The 20,404-nt window shown below is 41.3% G+C and overlaps 1 protein-coding gene across 4 annotated transcripts in view; it reads left to right on the top strand.

Moving 5' to 3' along the window:
• The window catches only part of LOC144679671 (uncharacterized), a 665,324-nt gene that overhangs the window by 168,965 nt on the left and 475,955 nt on the right, over window positions 1-20,404 (top strand). For all 4 annotated transcript variants that reach the window (XM_078540272.1, XM_078540271.1, XM_078540274.1 and 1 more), the window contains 3 exons: window positions 645-803; window positions 1,553-1,636; window positions 14,620-14,766. In XM_078540272.1, the coding sequence (XP_078396398.1) occupies window positions 645-803; window positions 1,553-1,636; window positions 14,620-14,766 (390 nt within the window). The remainder of the gene's footprint in view (window positions 1-644; window positions 804-1,552; window positions 1,637-14,619; window positions 14,767-20,404) is intronic.

Below are 20,404 nucleotides of genomic sequence, written 5' to 3'. Positions count from 1 at the left end.
CACCTCCATGATTCAGCTCTACTATCCATGTTTGGACCAAGGCTATAATGAGGCCTGGAGCCGGGTGGCCCTAAAGGAAACCAAATCAGTATTGATGATCAAGTTAGTGCTGAATAAGTTCTGTCTGATATCACTATTGGCGACACCTTTGCTGATGATTGAGAGTAGACTGATGGGGCAGTAATCAATTAGCCAGGTTGGATTTGTCCTGCTTTTTGTGGACAGGACAAACCTGAGCAATTTTCCACTTTGTTGGGTAGATGCTAGTGTGGTAGCTGTACTGGAATAGCTTGGCTAGTGGCACAGCTAGTTCACAAACACAAATCCTCAACATGACAGCCAGGGTGTTGTCATTATTATTCACCAAATTATGATGATCACTTTTATCTGTTTGTGCTTCAATATTAGCTTAAACCTGAATTCAAATCTTAACTTAGCTATAGAGTACTTTAGCCCTGTCAGCTGTTGTAGGTAAAGTAGTAGCTTACCTGTGATTTAACTGCTACATTAAAGCAGCTCCTTTCAAATGTTAAAAATAGTTTATTTGGCTAAAGTTACAATGAATGTATAGCTTACCATATCCAAATTTGCATGTTTTTTTCATAAGATAATTACGCATTTAGACATTTATTTCCTAATTGAAGGTTCAAAAGAAGAAAGTCACCATTATTGACCTGAAAGATCAAATGAAACAACTTCAGCAGCAATACAATGAATCGGTGGAGGACAATGGACGCTTACAAGCCCGACTTGAAGCTTGGATGATCACTGCGCAAAGTGAACAAGATATCCTTTCAAATGAGGTAATTTCCTGAATTTTTAATAAATATTCCGACAAATGTATCTGAAATGCATAGATCTTTGAAGGTGTCAGAACATTTTGAGATAGCAGTTAGCAGAGCATATGGGACCTTGGGCTACATAGAAGTATTGAGTACAAAAGGCATTAGGCTGAAGGTATGTAAAACTTTGGTTAGGCCACAACTAGGGTATTGCGTACAGTTCTGGTCACCAGACTTTAGGAAGGATGTGAAGGTCCTTGAGAGGAGATTTACCAGAATGATTCAAGGAATGAAGGAATTCAACTATGTGATTGGCTTGGAGAAGCTGGAGTTGCTCTCCTTGGAGCTAAGGAGATTTGTTAGATGTATATAAGATTATGGAAGGTTTAGATAAGGTAGGCAAAGATAATTTATTCCCAATAGCTAATGATACAAAGACTAGGGGACACAGATTTGAGATTTAGATTTTGGGCAAGAGATACGGGGAGGTTGGGGGGTTGGTGTGAGAAAGAACTTTTATGCAGCGAGTGGTAATGACCTAAAACTCACTGCCCATGGGGGTGGTGGAAGCGGAGATGATCAATGATTTCAAAAGAAAATTGAATAGGCACTTAAGGGAAATAAATTACAAAGGCTACAGGCCTGGAGTGGGGAATGGGCCTGACTGGATTGCTCTATAGAAAGCCAGCATGAACTCAGTGGGCTAAATGGTCTCCTTCTATGCTTTTATGACTCTTAAATTATTATTTTTTTAATTTATAAATCTACAGGTCTTTTGTAAAGAAGACATAATCCATAAACTAAGAATGAAACAATTAGCTCAAGAGGAAAAATGTAATATAGCAGAAGAACAGGCAAGTTTTTAAAGTTTTGTTTCATGTCAATATAGTGTGTTATGCAAACAATTTTATTAACTGAAATAATTTTTATTCTTAAGATACATATATAAGATTCAGTGGACTTCCATTAAATTTTCAACTTCTCATATTTTATATATTTATATATTCCAAACTAACTTGAGTTGTATCAATATATATTCCAATAATTTACCTCATCCAGCATCCGATAGTTATTCAGGCTTTCAATGGAGAGAACCATTATGGCATACTGACTCCAAGATGTTACCCCATTATTTTCCTTTCCCTCAATCTGTAGGGTGTTCCCTGTGATGTGATGCATCAGTTCTTTTCTCCATTTTCTCCATAAGGATTCCAAACTGAATAAAAACCTATTCCAATAAGATAGGAAGAGGTCAGCTTCAATTAACTGTGCATGGCGATGGGGGGAGGTTGAGGTTAACAAACAGAAATCCAGATTAGAGATGAAGAATTTTCAAATTTAAGTGCAAAGGTGAAAGAGGGAGGCGTATTAGAGAAAGGTATTCTTTGACTGAATAGAAAGAGATGGAAACCTTAAAGATAGGCATATGATAAAACTAATGCAAACAATGCTAAGGAATATCATGAGGAATGTGAGGAATGCAGCCGGGGAGCAAGGGTGAAAAGTAGAAGGGCCAAAAGAGAACTTATAAAAATCTCGGTAATATAAAAGGAAATAAAAAAAAGTTTTTATAAGGAGATTAAAAGTGAAAGAATAATTGGAGAGAGTGTAGGATTTCTCAGAGATTGAGAGGGACTCTAGTTTGGGAAGTTAAAAGTATTGGGGACAACATATTTTATATCAGCTTTTACAAATAATAATTGAAGCGAGAATGTAGGTGTACTAGGGGAGAATTTTCAATGTAAGCTGTTTTCTTCCATAAACATGCATATAATTTTGCTCCTTTTCTTGCTACGCATCTTTTCTTTATTCCCAAAGAGGTGGTGGGCCAGTAATAGACAACCCTGCTGAGAGTCTGGGACCAGGGATCTCACAAAACAGTGGATTTAAAGTGTTCATTGATTGCCAAGATAAGCTAACAAATTGCTTATTGTTTTTGATTCTTGGGGAAACAACTTCATAGCGTAGCTTATCAGAATTTGAATCATAAGTTAGATTCCCTGCTCTTATTTAAAAACTTGTATGAACACATTTTGCTTTAAAGGCCAGTTCTTCATTCTTTTCCAAATCCTTAATATGGAAGAATGGGAGGCAGTTTTAGGCATACACCCAAAATGGCTGGACCGCCTGTCTGAAGCTAGCATTTTTGGATTCAAGTGATGCTTGAACTGTGAATGCCTCCCTGCAACTCACCATTAAGGTAGTGTGGCAAACCAGCTTGGTCCTGTGCTGGGCCTCTAGGAATGAAGGAACGAGAACTTAATTTATTGGTATTGGGGCTCATCAGGCTGTTGGAACTGGAAGACTTCTGTGGATCCAGGATTACAAATTTCTTCAGCTGTAGACGGTTTTTAATATAAGTGAAATTTGATTCAGTTGGTATACTTTGTCCATCCATGAACATGTCAAGAGCTCAATAATGCAGGATGCTTAATGGAATGGTTAAATTAAAAAGAAAGCTAGGAAAGCAAAGAGAAGCAATTAAAAATAAATTGGCAAGTTGAATCAAGGAAAACCCAAAGATGTTTTATAAATACTAAAAGAGAAAGAGGATAACAAAGCAAAGAGTAGTGCAGATTAGAGATGAAAAGGTTAATTGTGTATGGAGGAGCAAGTTGTAAGTATGGTTCTTGGATTCATAGGAGTGGATTTTAGAGGGTGCCAAAGTTGCCACCTCTCTGGTTAAAAGGTCGGCGAGGTGGGGTGGAGGCACACAGCAGGAGCCTGCCCCCACTCCAGTCAGCTGCCCCGCAGCCATTTAACACTTTGAGAAGTTTTAATTGGCCTGAAGCAGACCTTCTGCCCCATCCGGGGAGAAAATTCCTTCTCCAAGAGCTGCCAGCCAATTGTATGTCCAGCAGCTCTCTGGTCCCAGCAGTGCCATTGGTGGACATTGCTGGAACTGCATATAGTCCGGGATATCGAGGAGCCAGGTGACGAATGCATATTAAAAACTGGGGGGAACAGCATGTTGCCAGGATCATGCTGGCAGGCTGAGGGGGCAGGGAGGCTGCAGGCATGGCCCTCACTGGATTTTACATGCCCTACGTGTTCAAATCCACCATGGGGGAGCTTAAATCCAGCCCATAGCCATTACAGCACAGAAAGGGGCCATTCGGCCCATGGAGTGCGGGCTGGAAAACAGGGCTTTTCTGGGATTTGAGCCCGGGACCTCTTGCATACTTTGACCAAGAACCACAAAGTAAGACTCATCCCCTAGATCAACAAGCCAATGATTATTTAGTGCCTGCTTCCACAAAAGAGAGGGACGAAGCAGACATTGTAATTAAGATGTGTGAAATATTGGATAGGATAAACGTAGTGAGGGAGGCAATATTGAGGAGGAATTATTGGACAACCTCAGCCTCTTTGAAACTAAATAAACCACTAGACCCAGATGAAATGTATTCCAAGCTGCTCAGAGAAGCAAGGGAAGAAATAGTAGAAACTCTGACCATCATTTTTCAACCCTCTCTAGCTACAGGTATGGTACTGTTTAAAAAGGGAAGGAAAGCCAGAGTAATTGCAGGCCTATCAGCTAACTATGGTGGTGGGAAATTAATTGGAAGAATGCTGAAGGATGGTATAAGTCATCATTTAGTGAGGCATGGATTATTCAAGGACAGCCAGTATGGATTTGTTAAGGGCATAAAAACATAGAACATAAGCAATAGGAGCAGGGGTCGGCCATTCGGCCACTCAAGCCTGCCCTGCCTTCCAATAAGATCATGGCTGATCTGCCCCAGGCCTCAACTCCTCTTTTGTGCCAGCTCCTCATAGTCCTCAACTCCCCAATACTTCAAAAATCTATCTACCTCCTCTTTAAATATTTCAGTGATCTAGCCTCCACAACACTCTGGGGTAGAGAATTCCAGGCATTCACTATTGTTTGAGAGAGCAAATTTCTTCGTATCTCAGTTTTAAATGCGTGCATTCTGTAACTATGTCCCCTAGTTCAAGATTCCTCCACTAATGGAAGCATCTTCTCAACATCTACCTTGTCAAGCCCCCTCAGAATCTTGTATGTTTCAATAAGATCACCCTCCATTCTCCTGAACTCTCATGAATAAAGGCCTAACCTATTTAGCTGTTCTTGATAAATCAACCCTTTCATATCAGGAATCGGCCTACTGAATCTCTTTTGAACTGCCTCCAATGCCAGTATATCCTTTCTTAAATACGGGGACCAAAACCGTATACAGCACTCCAGGTGCGGCCTCACCAACACCCTGTACAGTTGTAACAAGACTTCCCTATTTTTAAATTCCAACCCCCTTGCAATACAGGCCAAAATTCCATTTGCCCTCTCAATTACTCGCTGTATCTGCAAGTTAACTTCCTGTGTTTCATGCACAAGAACACCCAGATCCTTCTGTGCTTAGGTTTTGGGAGTCTCTCTCCAGTTAAATAATAGTCTGCTTTTTGATTCTTCCTACCAAAGTGCATGACCTCACATTTTCCTACATTAAACCCTATCTGCCAAGTGTTTGCCCACTCATTCAACCTATCTATATCCCCTTGCAGATTCCTTATATCTTCTTCACAACATGCCTCCCATCTATTTTTGTATCATCAGCAAATTTCAATACATTACAGTCTGCCCCCTCCTCCAAGTCATTAATATAGATAGTAAATATTTGAGGCCCTAGGACTGATCCTTGTGGCACTCCACTAGTTACGTCTTTGCAGCTTGAAAAAGCCCCATTAATCCTGACTTTCTGTTTTCTGTGTGTTGAAAAATCCTCAACCCATGCTAATACATTACCCCCAATACTGTGAGCTCCTGTATTGTAGAATAATAATTTTATGTGGTACTTATGGAATGCCTTCTGGAAATCCATCTACTGGTTCCCCTTTGTCAGCTCTGCTTGTTATATCCTCAAAGAACTCTAGCAAATTTGTCAAACATGATTTCCTTTTCACAAAACCATGTTGACTCTGTTCGATTGCGTTAAGCTTTTCTAAATGTCCTGCTATTTCTTCCTTAACAATGGACCCCAGCATTTTCCCAATGACAGATGTTAGGCTGACTAGCCTATAGTTTTCTGATTTTTGCCTCCCTCCCTTCTTGAACAGGGGTGTCACATTAGCAGTTTTCCAATCCGCTGGGACCCTCCTGAAATACAGTGAGTTCTGGAATATCTCGACCAATGCCTCCACTATCTCTGCAGCCACTCCCTTTAAAACCTTTGGATGCAGGCCATCAGGTCCTGGCGACTTGTCTGCCTTTAGTCCCATTAGTTTGTCAAATACTTTATCCCTCGTGATGGAGACTGTTACACGATCTTTCCTCCCATTAGCTCCTTGCATATCTGATATCTTTGGGATGTTTATAGTGTCCTCCACTGTGAAGACCAATGCAAAATATTGGTTTAAATTATCTGCTGTTTCCCTGTTCCCCGTTATCAATTCTCCAGCTGCATCCTCCAAGGGCCCACACTCACTTTAGTCACTCTCTTTTTATATACCTGTGGAAGCCCTTGCTGTGTATTTTTACATTTCTTGCCAATTTCCTTTCATCATCAATTTTCTCCCTCTTTATTAGCTTTTTAGTCATCCACTGCTGGTTCCTAAAAAAAATCCCAATCCTCTGGCCTACCACTAGTTTTTGCCACTTTGTATGCCTTAGTTTTTGATTGGATATTCTCCTGACCACCTTTGTTAACCATGGGTAGTTCATCCTTTTCATCGAGTCCTTCTTTTTGACTGGGATAAATTTTTGCTGAGTGTTATGAAATATCTGCTTAAATGTCTGCCAGTGCTTATCCACTGATCTTTCCCTTAGTCCATTTTCCCAGTCCGCTTTAGACAACCCTTTCTTCATACCTCTGTAATTCCCCTTATTTAAGTTGAGGACACTGGTTCGAGACCCGAGTTGCTCGTCCTCAAACTGAATTTGAAATTCTACCATGTTGTGATTGCTGTCCTCTAGAGGATCCTTAACTATGATATCCCTGATTAACCCCACCTCATTACACATTACCAGATCTAAAATAGCCTGTTCCCAGGTAGGTTCTCCAACATATTACTCTAAAAACAATCCCTGTTGCACTCTACAAATTCGTCTTCCATGTTACCCCTGCCAATCTGATTTGTCCTGTCAATATGCAGATTAAAATCACCCATGACAATTGTAGCGCCCTTCTTACACACCTCCATTATTTCCCGACTTATACCTTGTCCTACAGTGAGGAAATTCTTCGGGGGCCTATAGACGACTCCCACCCATGACTTCTTCCCCTTACTATTCCTTATTTCCACCCAAACTGATTCCACATCACGACTTATTGTACCTATATCAGTACTCACCACCACACTGATACCTTCCTTTATTAACAAAGCTACCCCACCTCCTTTTCCTTTTTCCCTATTTTTTCGGAATGTCGAATACCCTTGAATATTGAGTTCCCAGTCTTAGTCACCCTGCAAACACGTCTCTGTAATAGCTATCAAGTCATTCATTTATTTCTATTTGTGCCATCAACTCATCTATCTTGTTACAAATGCTGCGTGCATTCAGATAAAGAGCCTTAAGTTTTGACTTTTTAACCGTTATTACTCATTCTGGTTCTAATTTCTGCTGCACTCTTCTGCTTTCATTTTCTGCCCCTTCCTGTCACACTTTGATTATCATTCGCCTCTTCTTTCTCGTTACTTTTTGATATTTTAAACTTCCCTTCAATTGAATCCTTCCCCCACTAATTAGTTTAAAGTCCTAAAGTCCTGTAGGACTTTAAACTAATTGTATAACCCTAGTTATATGAGTCGCCAGGACACTGGTCCCAGCATGGTTCAGATGAAACCCATCCCAATGGAACAGCTCTCTCCTCCAGAACTAGTGCCAGTGCCCCATGATTCGAAGCCCATTTCTCCCACACCAGTCTTTGAGCCACGCATTTACCTCTCTACTCTTATTCACTCTATGCCAATTTGTACATGGCTCAGGTATTGATCCAGAGATTACTACCTTTGTGGCTGTGCTTTTTAATTTAGCCCCAAGCTGCTTGTAGTCCCTCAGCAGAACCTCTTTCCTAGTCCTAGCCATGTCATTGGTACCAACGTGAGCCATGACAACTGGATCCTTCCCCTCCCACTCCCAAGTTCCTCTCCAGCCCAGAAGAGATGCCCTTAACCTAGGGACCAGGTAGGCAACGCAGCCTTTGGGACTCTCTGTCTTTGCTGCAGAGAACAGTATCCATTCCCCTAACTGTGCTATCCCCCATCACTACTACATTTCTCTTTTCTCCCCTCACTTGAATGACACTCTGTACCACGGTGCTGTGGCCAGTTCGCTAATACTCCCTGAAGTCTGTGCCCTCGTCCACACCGGGAGCAAGAATCTCGTACCTATTGGTCAAAGGTACTAGCTGAGGCTCCTCCAAAACTAAATTCTGGATCCCCATACCTGCCTCACTCGCAGTCACACCCTCCTGTCCCTAACCATGGTCCAAATTTGAAGTAATTAATCTAAGGGGAGTGACTGTCTCCTGAAACGCAGTGCCCAGGTAACTCTCCCCCTCTAAGATATGCCGCAGTGTCCACAGCTCGGACTCCAGCTCATCAACTCTGAGCCGAAGTTCCTCGAGCAGCCAACACTTGCTGCAGATGTGGTCACCACGGACCACACCGCCGACCACTGGCGACCACCAGTCCCACATACTACAGCTGCAACACATCGCCTACCCAGCCATCTCTATTCTATTTGATTAATTAATTTAGATGATAAATATTTTAAAAGTGAATTTCTTAACTGTACCCTTCAGCTGTAATAATGTCTCCTGATTTAAACCAATTGGCCAATCAGAAGAGTCACAGAAGAGATACCCACCAATCACCTACCAGCTTTCCTTTGATGTCACACTTTGGCTCTGACAGGTAGAAACAGGTTTAAGGGGATCTCTGCCGCTGGTTTTTATCTGCCGCTGCCCTTTTCACACAGGTCAGCTCCCTGTGTCTGAACTCCCGGCTCTCCCCGCTGTTTCAAACTGAACTCCCATCTCTCTCCTTGCTGTTATAAACTGAACTCCCTGCTCCCCTCGCTGTTTTAAACTGAACTCCTGGCTCTCTCCTCGTTGTTTTGAACTGAACTCCCAGTTCTCTCCTCGCTGTTTTGAACTGAACTCCCGGCTCTTTCCTTGCTGTTTTGAACTGAACCCCCGGCTCTCTCCTCGCTGTTTTAAACTGAAACTGCTTCATCTCTCCTCATTTGGGGTGTTCTCCATGGCAAGAAACACCTGACTAACAACTAAATTTTTTGAGCAGGTAACAAGGAGAGTTGAGGAGAATAGTCTGTTTGAGGTTGTCTATCTGGATTTCAACAAGGTTTTTGACAAGGTACCACATAGCAGACTGATCAGTAAATGGGTAGTAAATGGATCCCGTGAATCCAAGGAAAAGTGGCAGGTTGGATCCAAGATTGGCTCAGTGGCAGGAAGCAAAGGGTCATGGTTGATTGGCGTTTTTGTGACTGCAAGGCTGATTCAGGGCTCACTACTGGGCCCCTGGCTGCTTGTGGCATATATCAATGATTCAGACTTAAATGTAGGGTGCATAATTAATAAGATTATAAGATGATCAAAAATAGGAACAGAATAGGCCATTTGGCCCATCAAGCCTGCTCTGCCATTCAGTAAGATCATGGCTGATCTGATTGTGGAATTAACTCCACTTTCCTGCCTGTCCGCCATAACCCTTGACTCCGTTGTAGATCAAAAATTTGTCTAACTCAACCTTGAACATGTTCAATGACCCAGCCTCCACAGATTTCTGGGGAAGAGAATTCCAAAGACTAACAACCTCCTGAGAGAAGAGACTCCTCCTTATCTCTGTCTCAAATAGGAGACCCCTTGTTTTTTAAATTGTATCGCCTAACTCTAGATTCCCCCATGAGGGGAAACATTGCCTCAGCATCTACCCTGTCAAGCCTCCTCAGAACTTTATGTTTCAATAAGATTACCTCTCAATTTGCTAAACTCCTAGTCTGTATTAGTTACTTAGAACTTTATTTTCACCTTAGCATAGCGCCTGAGGTCTACCCATAGTGACTACTGGGTAAGTTGACATGGAGGCTGTAGGGGAAAGGTTGGTGGGTGGGGGGCATGGGTTGGTATCATTTGGCACTAAGTTGGCACAGGGGCGATCAGGGGCCATGGGGGGGCAGTGTTATGAGAAAGGATGGAATTTCACTAGAGAGGGTAGAGAGGAGATTTACAGGGATGTTGCCAGGGCTGGAAAATTGCAGCTATGAGGAAAGATTGGATGGCTCTGGGGGTGTTCTCCTTGGAACAGAGGAGATTGAGAGGTGATTTCTTTGAGATTTACTAAATTGTGAGGGGTCTTGTTAAAGTTTTTTCCTCTTTCACGGGATGTAGGCTTCGCAGGCTAGGCCAACATTTATTGCCCATCCCTAATTGTCCTTGAGAAGGTGGTGGTGAGTTGCCTTCTTGAACCGATGCAGTCCATGTGGTGTAGGTACACCTGCAGTGCTGTTAGGGAGGGAGTTCAAGGATGTTGACCCAGTGACAGTGAAGGAACGGTGATATATTTCCAAGTCAGGATGGTGAGTGGCTTGGAGGGGAACTTGCCAGTGGTGGTGTTCCCATGTGTCTGCTGCCCTTGTTCTTCTAGATGGTAGTGGTTGTGGGTTTGGAAGGTGTTGTCTAAGGAGCCGTGGTGAGTTCTTGGAGTGCATCTTGTTGATGGTACACAATGCTGCCACTGTGCGTCGGTGGTGGAGGGAGTGAATGTTTGTGGATGGGGTGCCAATCAAGTGGGCTGCTTTGTCCTGGATGGCGTCAAGCCTCTTGAGTGTTGTTGGAGCTACATTCATCCAGGCAAGTAGCAAGTATTCCATCACACCCCTGACTTGTGCTTTGTAGATGGTGGATAGGCTTTGGGGATTCAGGAGGTGAGTTACTCACTGCAGGATTCCTAGCCTCTGAGCTGCTTTTGTAGTCACAGTATTTATATGGCTAGCCCAGTTCATTTTCTGGTCAATAGTAACCTCCTGGATGTTGATTTAGTGGGGGATTCAGTGATGGTAGTGCCATTGGATGTCAAGGGGTGATGGTTGGATTGTCTCTTGTTGGAGATGGTCATTGCCTGACACTTCTGTGGCGTGAATGTTACTTACTGCTTGTCAGCCCAAGCCTGGATATTGTCCAGGTCTTGCTGCATTTTGACGTGAACTGCTTCAGTATGTGAGGAGTTGCAAATGATGCTGAACATTGTGCAATCATCAGCGAACATCCCCAATTCTGACCTTATCATGTAAGGAAGGTCATTGATGAAGCAGCTGAAGATGGTTGGGGATAGGACACTACCCTGAGGAACTCCTGCAGTGATGTCCTGGAACTGAGATGATTGACCTCTAACAACCACAGCCATCTTCCTTTGTGCTAGGTATGACTCCAACCAGCAGAGAGTTTTCCCCCTGATTCCCATTGACTCCAGTTTTGCTAGGGCGCCTTGATGCCGCATTGAGTTAAATGCTGCCTTGATATCAAGGGCAGTCACTCTCATTTCACCTCTGGAGTTCCGCTCTTTTGTCCATGTTTGAAGCAAGGCTGTAATGAGGTCAGGAGCTGAATGACCCTGGCAGAACTCAAACTGAGCATCGGTGAGCAGATTATTGCTAAGCAAGTGCCATTTGATAGCACTGTTGATGACCCCCTCCATCACTTTACTGGTGATCGAGAGTAGACTGATGGGGTGGTAATTGGCTGGGTTGGATTTGTCCTGCGTTTTGTGTACAGGACACGCTTGAGCAATTTTCCACATTGCTGGGTGGATGCCAGTGTTGTGGATGGAAAGAGCTTATTTATCTTAGCAGAGAGGTCAGTGTCCAGGGGGCATAGATTTAAAGTGATTGGTAGGAGTATTTGAGGGGTGATGAAGAAAAAACGTTTCACCCAGAGGGTTGTAGGGGTCTGGATCTCACTGCCTGAAAAGATGGTAAAGACAGAAAACCTCATCTCATTTGAAAAGTGCCTGGACATATACTGAAGTGCTGTAGCCCGCAGGGCTACGGACCAAATGTTGGAAAGTGGGATTAGGCTGGATGGCACATTTTGTCATTTCTATGATTCCATGAGTTGGCACTAAGTTGGCATAGGGGCTATTAATTAAGATACAACTGGGACAAAATCCCAGAGAATTAAGGCGGGTCTTTTATCCAACCTGTCTCAGCACTCAGCAGCCCCTGTGACCACCTCCAATTTGTGTCCGGCAGCAGCAGACCTGACTCTATCCCGCACTTGCCACCAGAACGAAAATCGTAGCTTTCGGTTGCACTTTTTCTTGAGGCGGGTGCACGGGCAATTTCCCTACTCCAACTATCTGCCTCCAAGATGAAAATCCAGTCCGTTTTTCTTTTAGAAATGCCTTGATTGAAAACATATTTTTTTGCCATTTACTGATTTCTTACTGCAATTTCAGACCTTTAATTATTTGATAATGATGTTAATGACACAGCGTATGTTTCTGAAAATTATACAGTCATTCATGTATTTACTGCCAAAAAATGTTATCCAGTTTGCTTCATGGCATGTGATCCTATAAATGTGTTAAAAGACAGTGGATTGCCTTATTTTTACCCCAGCAATGTCCTGCTTTTGTACGGTATATGTCTTGCCATATGTAATGTACTTGCCAAACAGATTAGATTAACTTTGCTTATCTTTATTCACAACTTTCTTTGGTTATAATACCAAAGGATTTTCTATTTTCTGTGCAAAAAACTTCTGGGCTGACACAACTCCTTCAAACTATCTAGATGCTATTCTGCTCTGTGTAGTTACTAAAATGAAATGCACTTCATACAATAGTATTTTTGGGCTTCTGCAATTTGATTGTATCAATTGTAGCAAAGAGTTTTTGCTTAAAGTACAATTGGTGATTAGGCGCAAGTTGCGCTCAAAATTGTGCTAATTTTGCAATTCTTTTTTTTAATCTGCTCAAACTTATTTGCATATTGTCAAAATTTTGCATGAGCTTGTTCAGTTGGACAGCGTTTTAGAATGTAATTTTAAAAAATATTGCTTTGCATTAAAAAGAATTTCATGGTGTATTTATGACTGATAACCTGGTGCAGTTTTATTATTTTTAATTAATTTATTGATTAAGCATTTTTAATCAGAGCATCTAGTCTAGCGTTGTCCAATATACTTGTTACTTGCCACAAATGTCAAAATGGTCACATATGACTAATTGATGCTGTCCACTTTTACACTCACACATTACTGAGTTGTGTTAAAGTTGCAGCAGTGAGTATGAGTATGGGTGTCACTTGCTAGACTGCTAATTGTTGTACGTCCCGAATTGAGCAATGAAGAATGAACCACGTTGCTGTTAGATAGGAGTCACCTATTGATCATACTATGACTATGTTTATCAGAATATAGTTCAGTTGTCAGGTTTCTACTGACCTGGAAGCTTAAGGGCCACTTAGCCAATGAAAGAAGAAAAACAATCTGCTTTGTTACCTTCTGTTCCTGTATTCTCTGGATGCCTCTAAATGACAATACATTTAAATCTATGGGATCACTCTGTGAAGCGCTGTGAAAGCAGGATTGGCCTTTGGAAGGACATTGGTCTGATTGTTCTTGAAATTTTCTTGGGGAGTCTAGTGACACAGTGAGTGCTAACTGAAGAACTTGGTTTGCATAGCTGTAATTGGTGGTTTTTAGAAAATAAGTGAGGTGTGTGAGTGGTGGACAGCACTACATGGTTGCCACTGAGGGTTGAAATGTGCAATTTTGGCAAGTTGGGGTGTGTAGCAAGACCCAAAGTCCTCTGGAAATCTGTGGAAATGAGCTACTGAAAGGAATAGAATGCTATTGGCATAAAAGGAGAGTTTACAGGAGACTACACATGATCCAAGGGCCTATTGAATGTCCGGATGCTGTGTTTGGAAATGGCAGGCGACAGAACCTGAGCAAAAGTTGGACCGCAGAAGCAATACATAGAGGTCTGTTGATTATTTTCCCTCCCCGAGTCTCCTGATATATTAGTTCTGTTTTTTTAAAAAAAGAGACTGTTTACTCTTGAGGAAATTTGTTTTTTTGAAATAAACTGGAGCACAGAATACTTCAGTTAACAGATTTCCACCACCCTTTGAGAGCGTATACAGCACATTTGCTTTGCTGAACAGTTGGTTTACAAAACTCTTTTGAGGCTCTTCTCCTGTTTGTTTTTTTTTTATTTGATTGAAGTGTGGCTATTTGCAGTGCAGTAACTTGTGGAAACTCTATTTACATTGCATGTAGGTTGGCACTTGAAATTCCTCAATCTTTTATGCTGGTTTGGCTGATTTTGGGTGAGTTGTGCTAACACCAACTTGACCTAGTGGAAACTCCATGCCTATGTTTGTGTTTCGAGATCAACCCAATAGTACAGGAGCAGTATGAGTTCCTTTCAATTTTCTTGCATAAATGACCAAAACCAAGGTGCTAATTACTTTCCATATTTGAATACATTGCAGCTTAGTGACTGGTTTGACTCAAATGTTGCTACTTCATTGAAAACAATCATAGTTGAATTACTTAGGTTTTTTTTTAGTGGCAAAAAATTGCAACTTTTTCTGAATGTATTTCATTTTTATTTTTCTGAGCACTATAAAACTATGTAAAATTACATTGAATATACAGCACAGAAACAAGCCATTCAGCCCCACCAATCCATGCTGGTGTTTATGCTCCACTTGGGCTAATTTTCTTGGGTAGTCAGTTAGCTTCACTAATCCAAGCTAAATTAGATCTTTCCGTTTCACGTTTATGAGCTGACATAATTTTGCAAATGTAACACTTGTAATTGAACAACTTTTCAAAATTTATTTTAGATCCAGCATCAAGAGAAGCTGCTGGAGCAACAACATCAGAAATACATGGCTTCAGTTAACATAGTTGAAAAGCATCAGCAGATGATTCATTCTTTAGAACAGGACCTTCAAACTGCCATGATTGCAGAAAGGGAAATGGCTACTCAGGTAAAACAAGAATACTATTTTTAAATACAGACATTATAACTGTATTATGAAAGTACTATTATTTAATACTCTAAGGGTATTACGGTTGTGAAATGGATAAGCTCATTGCTTTGCCACTTTGTGTAACTACTGTGGATCACAGCATATAAGTTGACCTTTGAATTCTTGAAAAATCCTCCCAAAATTGGGGGTTGATTTATACACTAAGTATAAAATATGAACGGCCGGTGTTGTGTTCGTGGTCACCATTTTGAAATGTGAAAAAAGCACAACATTAGTAATTCAAATTAAATCAATGTGACACATTTATTGAATGAATTAATTGCGAACATGACCCTTGAATGACTTATTGAGGCTATTATGACCACAGCTGGTGTTAATTGCTGCGCAAACCAAATCCCAAAGGGAAACTTGGCTCATGGGCCATAACTTTTTTCTTTATATTCTGAAAACGAGAAGAAAATGTACCGATCTCAGCAGTAAGAGGTTCAGTAACACTTATTTGGGATTTTTAAAAATTAAAAGTAAAAGTTTTATTATCAAGAATAAAAGAAAACTTAGTCACACAAGATTGCAGTTACACAATTAAGGTTAGCCTTACAAAATATTCCCAAAAAACACCCCTCTGCTTGGTCAAACCCACAAGCAAACACCTCCCAGGCAACACTCCCTTCTTAGATGTCTAAACATGAAATCCAGTAATATTATCCAAAGCAAACTGCTGTTGCCTCAATAAAGGCATACCACATGACATTTACCCTCATCCACTCTGCACCGGAATCAATTTCAGAATAAAACTGCTTGTTGCAGCCCATGATTTTTCTGGCTTGACTGGATGGCTGAACAAACAACATCCTCTCCCAGCCCAGAGCTCCAGCTGTAGCTTATCAGCTCAAACAACTCCAACTTTCTCCCCAACTAAGCCCTCCACACTAACTCTAAAATACCTTTTTTTTTTTTGCCTTTCAACTCTGGTTCCATTCTTCTCACACCTCTTTGAACCTCAAATCCTTCCAAATATAAAAGTAGCTTGCCTTTGCTTTTGGGTCAATAAGGTATAATACCCCCACTACTATTGACGTATGGAACTCCTGCAAGATGCAAATATGTTTCTTTGTACCTCTGACTCCCCTTTGATATTCAAACAAACTCTCAACTTATCTAAAAATGTAAGGGGAGGCAATAGCATAGTGGTATTGTCACTGGACTAGTAATCCAGAGACCCAGGGTAATGCTCTGGGGACCTGGGTTCGAATCCTTCTATAGCAGTCGGTGGAATTTAAATTTAATAAAACTCTGGAATTAAAAGCCTAATGATGACCATGAAACCATTGTTGATTGTCGTAAAAACCCATCTGGTTCACTAATCTCCTTTAGGGAAGGAAATCTGCTGTCCTTACCTGGCCTGGCCTATATGTGACTCCAGGGCAAGGTTAATATATTCCACAGCAATGTGTCTTACATGCCCCCTGAACAAGGGCAATTAGGGATGGGCAATAAATGCCAGCCAGTGATGCCCACATCTCATGAAGAAAAAAAAATGTTACACCTAACCTATTTACAAACCTGGAGACAACCTGGCTCCTATCAACCTCTTTCCCAGCTTAATTAAATCTCCCTCACTCACACACACAGCCTTCTTTACAGAATAACACAATATCCCCCAAAAATATATAAAATATAACATCGATTCTTACAAGGCACACATCCAAAAGTTGAACTACAGATGTTAGACCCCCTGGTGTACTGCAATTTGGGTGTTATTTCTTCACTGCCACCACTTGATCTCATTGGTTATCTGGGATCTGAACAATGTTCCACACTAACACAAAAGCAAAAATTGCTGGAAAAACTCAGCAGGTATGACAGCATCTGTGGAGAGGAAGACAGAGTTAACGTTTCGAGTCCGTATGACTCTTCATCAGAACTGGTTCCACGCTAATAAGCTGTATCCTTTGCATAGGACATTTGGGTGCCTATTCCACACATTATCGATCGACAACTTCACTCCACCTCATACATCCAACCTCTGTCATGGACATACACAAAAACTCCAGCAGGGAACTTGATTTTCAGCATGGTTTTACGTTTGAAAATTACGATAATTTTGTTCTATCGGCCATCCAGGTTAATACCACTCTGAATCTTGCCTTCCCATGTCCTGTGGTTTTCACTATAACTGATTTTGAACCATTTCAATCCATAGTTTGGTTGCTGGTCATATTAAAATTCATGGGTGTTTCATCCATGTTGCCGATGTGACATAATGGGTACTCGTGTTTTTGCCACTGTCTGATGATGAATTGCTTAAAATTGGTCATTTTGGCATTGCGATATTTTGGTAGTCTCTGAGTGATCTTGATCTTCTGCCACAATGGACTGTTTAATTCCATAAAGTGGCTATGCCAACTAGCTGTTGCTCTGAAATCTTTGCTTGACTCATGGTCTAACTTGGACCACCTAAGTGCCTATATATGCATTGCATTTCTGGCGATGATGAAACCATTCTGATGATATTTGAGGACCCATTCTGATAGATGCTTCTCAAGATCAGGCCAGTAACTGATCCCTGTTCTCATGGCACATTTGATCTTGGAAATCTTCAGGGCATATTCCTCCTTCTTCAATTCTCCCTATGTAGCACAGTTATTTGATGAGTTAGCAAATGTTACAACTTTTAGCTCGAAACCCGCTTCATATTTCATTCTTTTGCTGGATGACCCATTTCTCTTTGCCGTTCACCAGGCATAGTCTACTCTGTGTGGGTGTGTCTTAAACTCCTACACATCTTGGTACACAGCCATATTGCCAGGTTGATTGCATGCGCCGACTTATAAGGTGAGTAAAGCAAGCATTTCTGAAGTGAAAAATTGGGGTGACTCCTAATGCGAGTATAGCATTTCTTAATAGAAAAGGCGGTGTGAGGGAGAGGGTAGTCAACTCATTTGCCGAGCTAAGGCCTAAACATGATTTTTGGTGTTGAGAAAATGGGGTCGACTTATATGCCACGATCTAAGGTTAATTATCTTAAAATTGTTTGTTTTCAGGAAAAGAGTGCTTAAAAAATCCATCTCCTCAATTTACATTTTCTTATTGAAATTTTAAACTTGCACTTTGCTTCTGAATCTTAAAATATACCTGTGCCATACATGAACTCTAAATGACGTTTGCCTCGTTTTGCTGTGGACATCCTTTGTTAGGAGATAAGCGGCCTTACTTTAAATGTGAATTGTTGTGATGGCGGTGCACTTGAGTGTATTTGGAAGGATGCAAGTGGAAGTATTTCAGATGATTTGAACTTATCCTGTAAATTTGTTTGTAAAGTAATGCATGTTAAAAAGTGATCTTCCACTTTTAGACAAATAATTCTTCAAACAGCATTGCATCCATATTTCAACCCCCAATTTTGCTGGAGCTCTTATTTCAATACCCTTCTCCCTAACTCTCGATTTGCTGCTCCCTCCTTAGGCTCCTGGCCTCCCATTCACCTTTCTCTGGTTTCTGAACTCTCATGCACATCTCATCATTGATCTCTCATTCCGCCATTTGTACTCAGCAGTGCCTCAGTTAGGTATTGGGGGAGGGGGGCAGGGATGGTGATGACAGTACTTAATTCAAATATATGCTCAATAGATTGCATTTTAAAACATTTAATAGATAGTTGTTTATATTTGTTTGTGTTTCGCTGGATAATATTTCTCAACCTGGCTGGTTCAAAATGGACAATCTGCCTGAAATCTTTGGAAAGGCCATATTACATCTGTTTAACATTTTCACTTTCTCAGCCCACTGTCTTCCTCTGCAGTAAATGTGGTAGAGAATGCAATGCCAGAGTGGGGCTCCTGAACCACACCAGGCAATGCTTAACACAGAGTTGACCACCACAGTATAAAACCATCATCTTACAAGATAGAAGGCTGCCACTAGGTATAAAATATGTGAGCAGTAAGAAAAGTAAAAGAACTGCTCCATAAGAATGCAACAGTTGTGACATTTCAACTTAGAAGAATTAAGTTTAACAACAAATGTAAAATGTATTTTGTCATTCCTACTTTTCATTCCCCCTTACTGTTTAACAAATTTATTTGTCAGTTAAAGCCTACATGACAGTTTAACGTAGTATTGTTTTTTCCACCTTTCAAAGGTAAAGAGTATCATGTGCAGATATGTGGTAGAAATCGAAGAAGATTCTCTGTTCAATCCTAGGGCATACCACAAATTTACTAGATATTATGACAAAGCAAAAGGATGTTGTGAGACAGTGAGATTAATGATTAGATTTGGTATGTAAAGTGGGTATTGAAGTGTAGAGATCTACACATAGCCTGTTGATTTCATTGAGGTCACAAGTAGATTGTCATCTGCTTTCCTTCCAGATGCAGTGGGCCTGCAGTATTTGTTTAGAATTTTCAGTGCTTATTGTCTAAATCATAGAAGGGGATGGTTACAGCACAGAAGGCGGCCATTTGGCTTGTCATATCCATGCTGGCTCTCTGCTAGAGCAACTCACCAATCCCAATCCCCTGCCTTTTCCCAGTAACTATGCTTACAGTGTTTTGCCTGCTGAACAGAGGAGTTTTTCTGTGCCTGTGGACAGCAGGAGGTATAGATCCCCTTTATCTGAATTGGATTTTTTAAAGTCACTTAGGACTTCTGTTATTTTGGGGCAGTAGGCAACCCATTTCCATGTAGGAGAGCAAACTACTGCAGATGGTAGAAATCTGAATTAAATACAGAAAATGCTGCAAATACTAAACTGGTCTGGTAGCATCTGTGGAGAGAGAAACATGTTTGAGAGAAAAATACTTGATGAGAATTTACAGCATTTTCTGTCTTTATTCAATTTGTATGTATTTCAGGCTGGACTGATTACTTCCTCAAAGGACATCAGTGAGTCAATTGGATTTTTTTATAACAATTCAGCAAATTTTATGGTCACTTTTTTTTGTGCTAGCTAATCAATCGCCAGTCTAATTAAACTCAATTTCATAACTCACGATGGTGAGTTTTGAACTTGTAACCTCTAGGATGCTAGTGTAGTACTATAACCATTACACTTGATTACATTTAGAAGGATTTATATTTGGCATACTGTATTTATATGCATTCCAAATGTGAATCCTCTCCTGCAAAACAATATAAAACATGCGAATAGGAGTAGACCATTTAGTCCCTTTAGCCTCTGTTCAGCCATTCAGTGAGATCAAGGCTGAACTATGACTTAACTCCAGGAGCTGGATTTAGTGGGATGCCGTAGCTCCCACCTCTCTCCGGCCAAAATATCAGAGAAGGTGGGGGGAGCCTGCCCGGGAGCTCTGAGTCCCAGCTTAGACGACTGACCGGAAGCTCTGTAGTACCAACAGTGCCCTTGGGAGTGGTGGCCATTGTTGGGACTGCAGTCCCACAATGCCAAGGAGCCCAAGTAAGCCCAGGGTTACCAGGGCCAGATTGACAGGCCCAGGTGTGGGGCGGCATTCAAGAGGCCATAGGTGGAGGACTAAAGTGGGGGAAATGATTTTGGAGGAGGAGGTTCCTTTTGTGTGTCCAGTATTCTCGCAAAGGAGATTTCCCCCAGTTGCCCGACACCAGCCTGTGCAGCTAAAGCTGTCAGGCTTCCTGACTGGCATGTGCCTCCCTC

This window comes from Cetorhinus maximus, chromosome 4 (assembly GCF_964194155.1).
Source record: "Cetorhinus maximus chromosome 4, sCetMax3.hap1.1, whole genome shotgun sequence".
Lineage (NCBI taxonomy): Eukaryota > Metazoa > Chordata > Chondrichthyes > Lamniformes > Cetorhinidae > Cetorhinus > Cetorhinus maximus.
The sequence above is the reverse complement of the archived record's forward strand: the minus strand, read 5'-3'. Positions and strand labels throughout refer to the sequence as shown.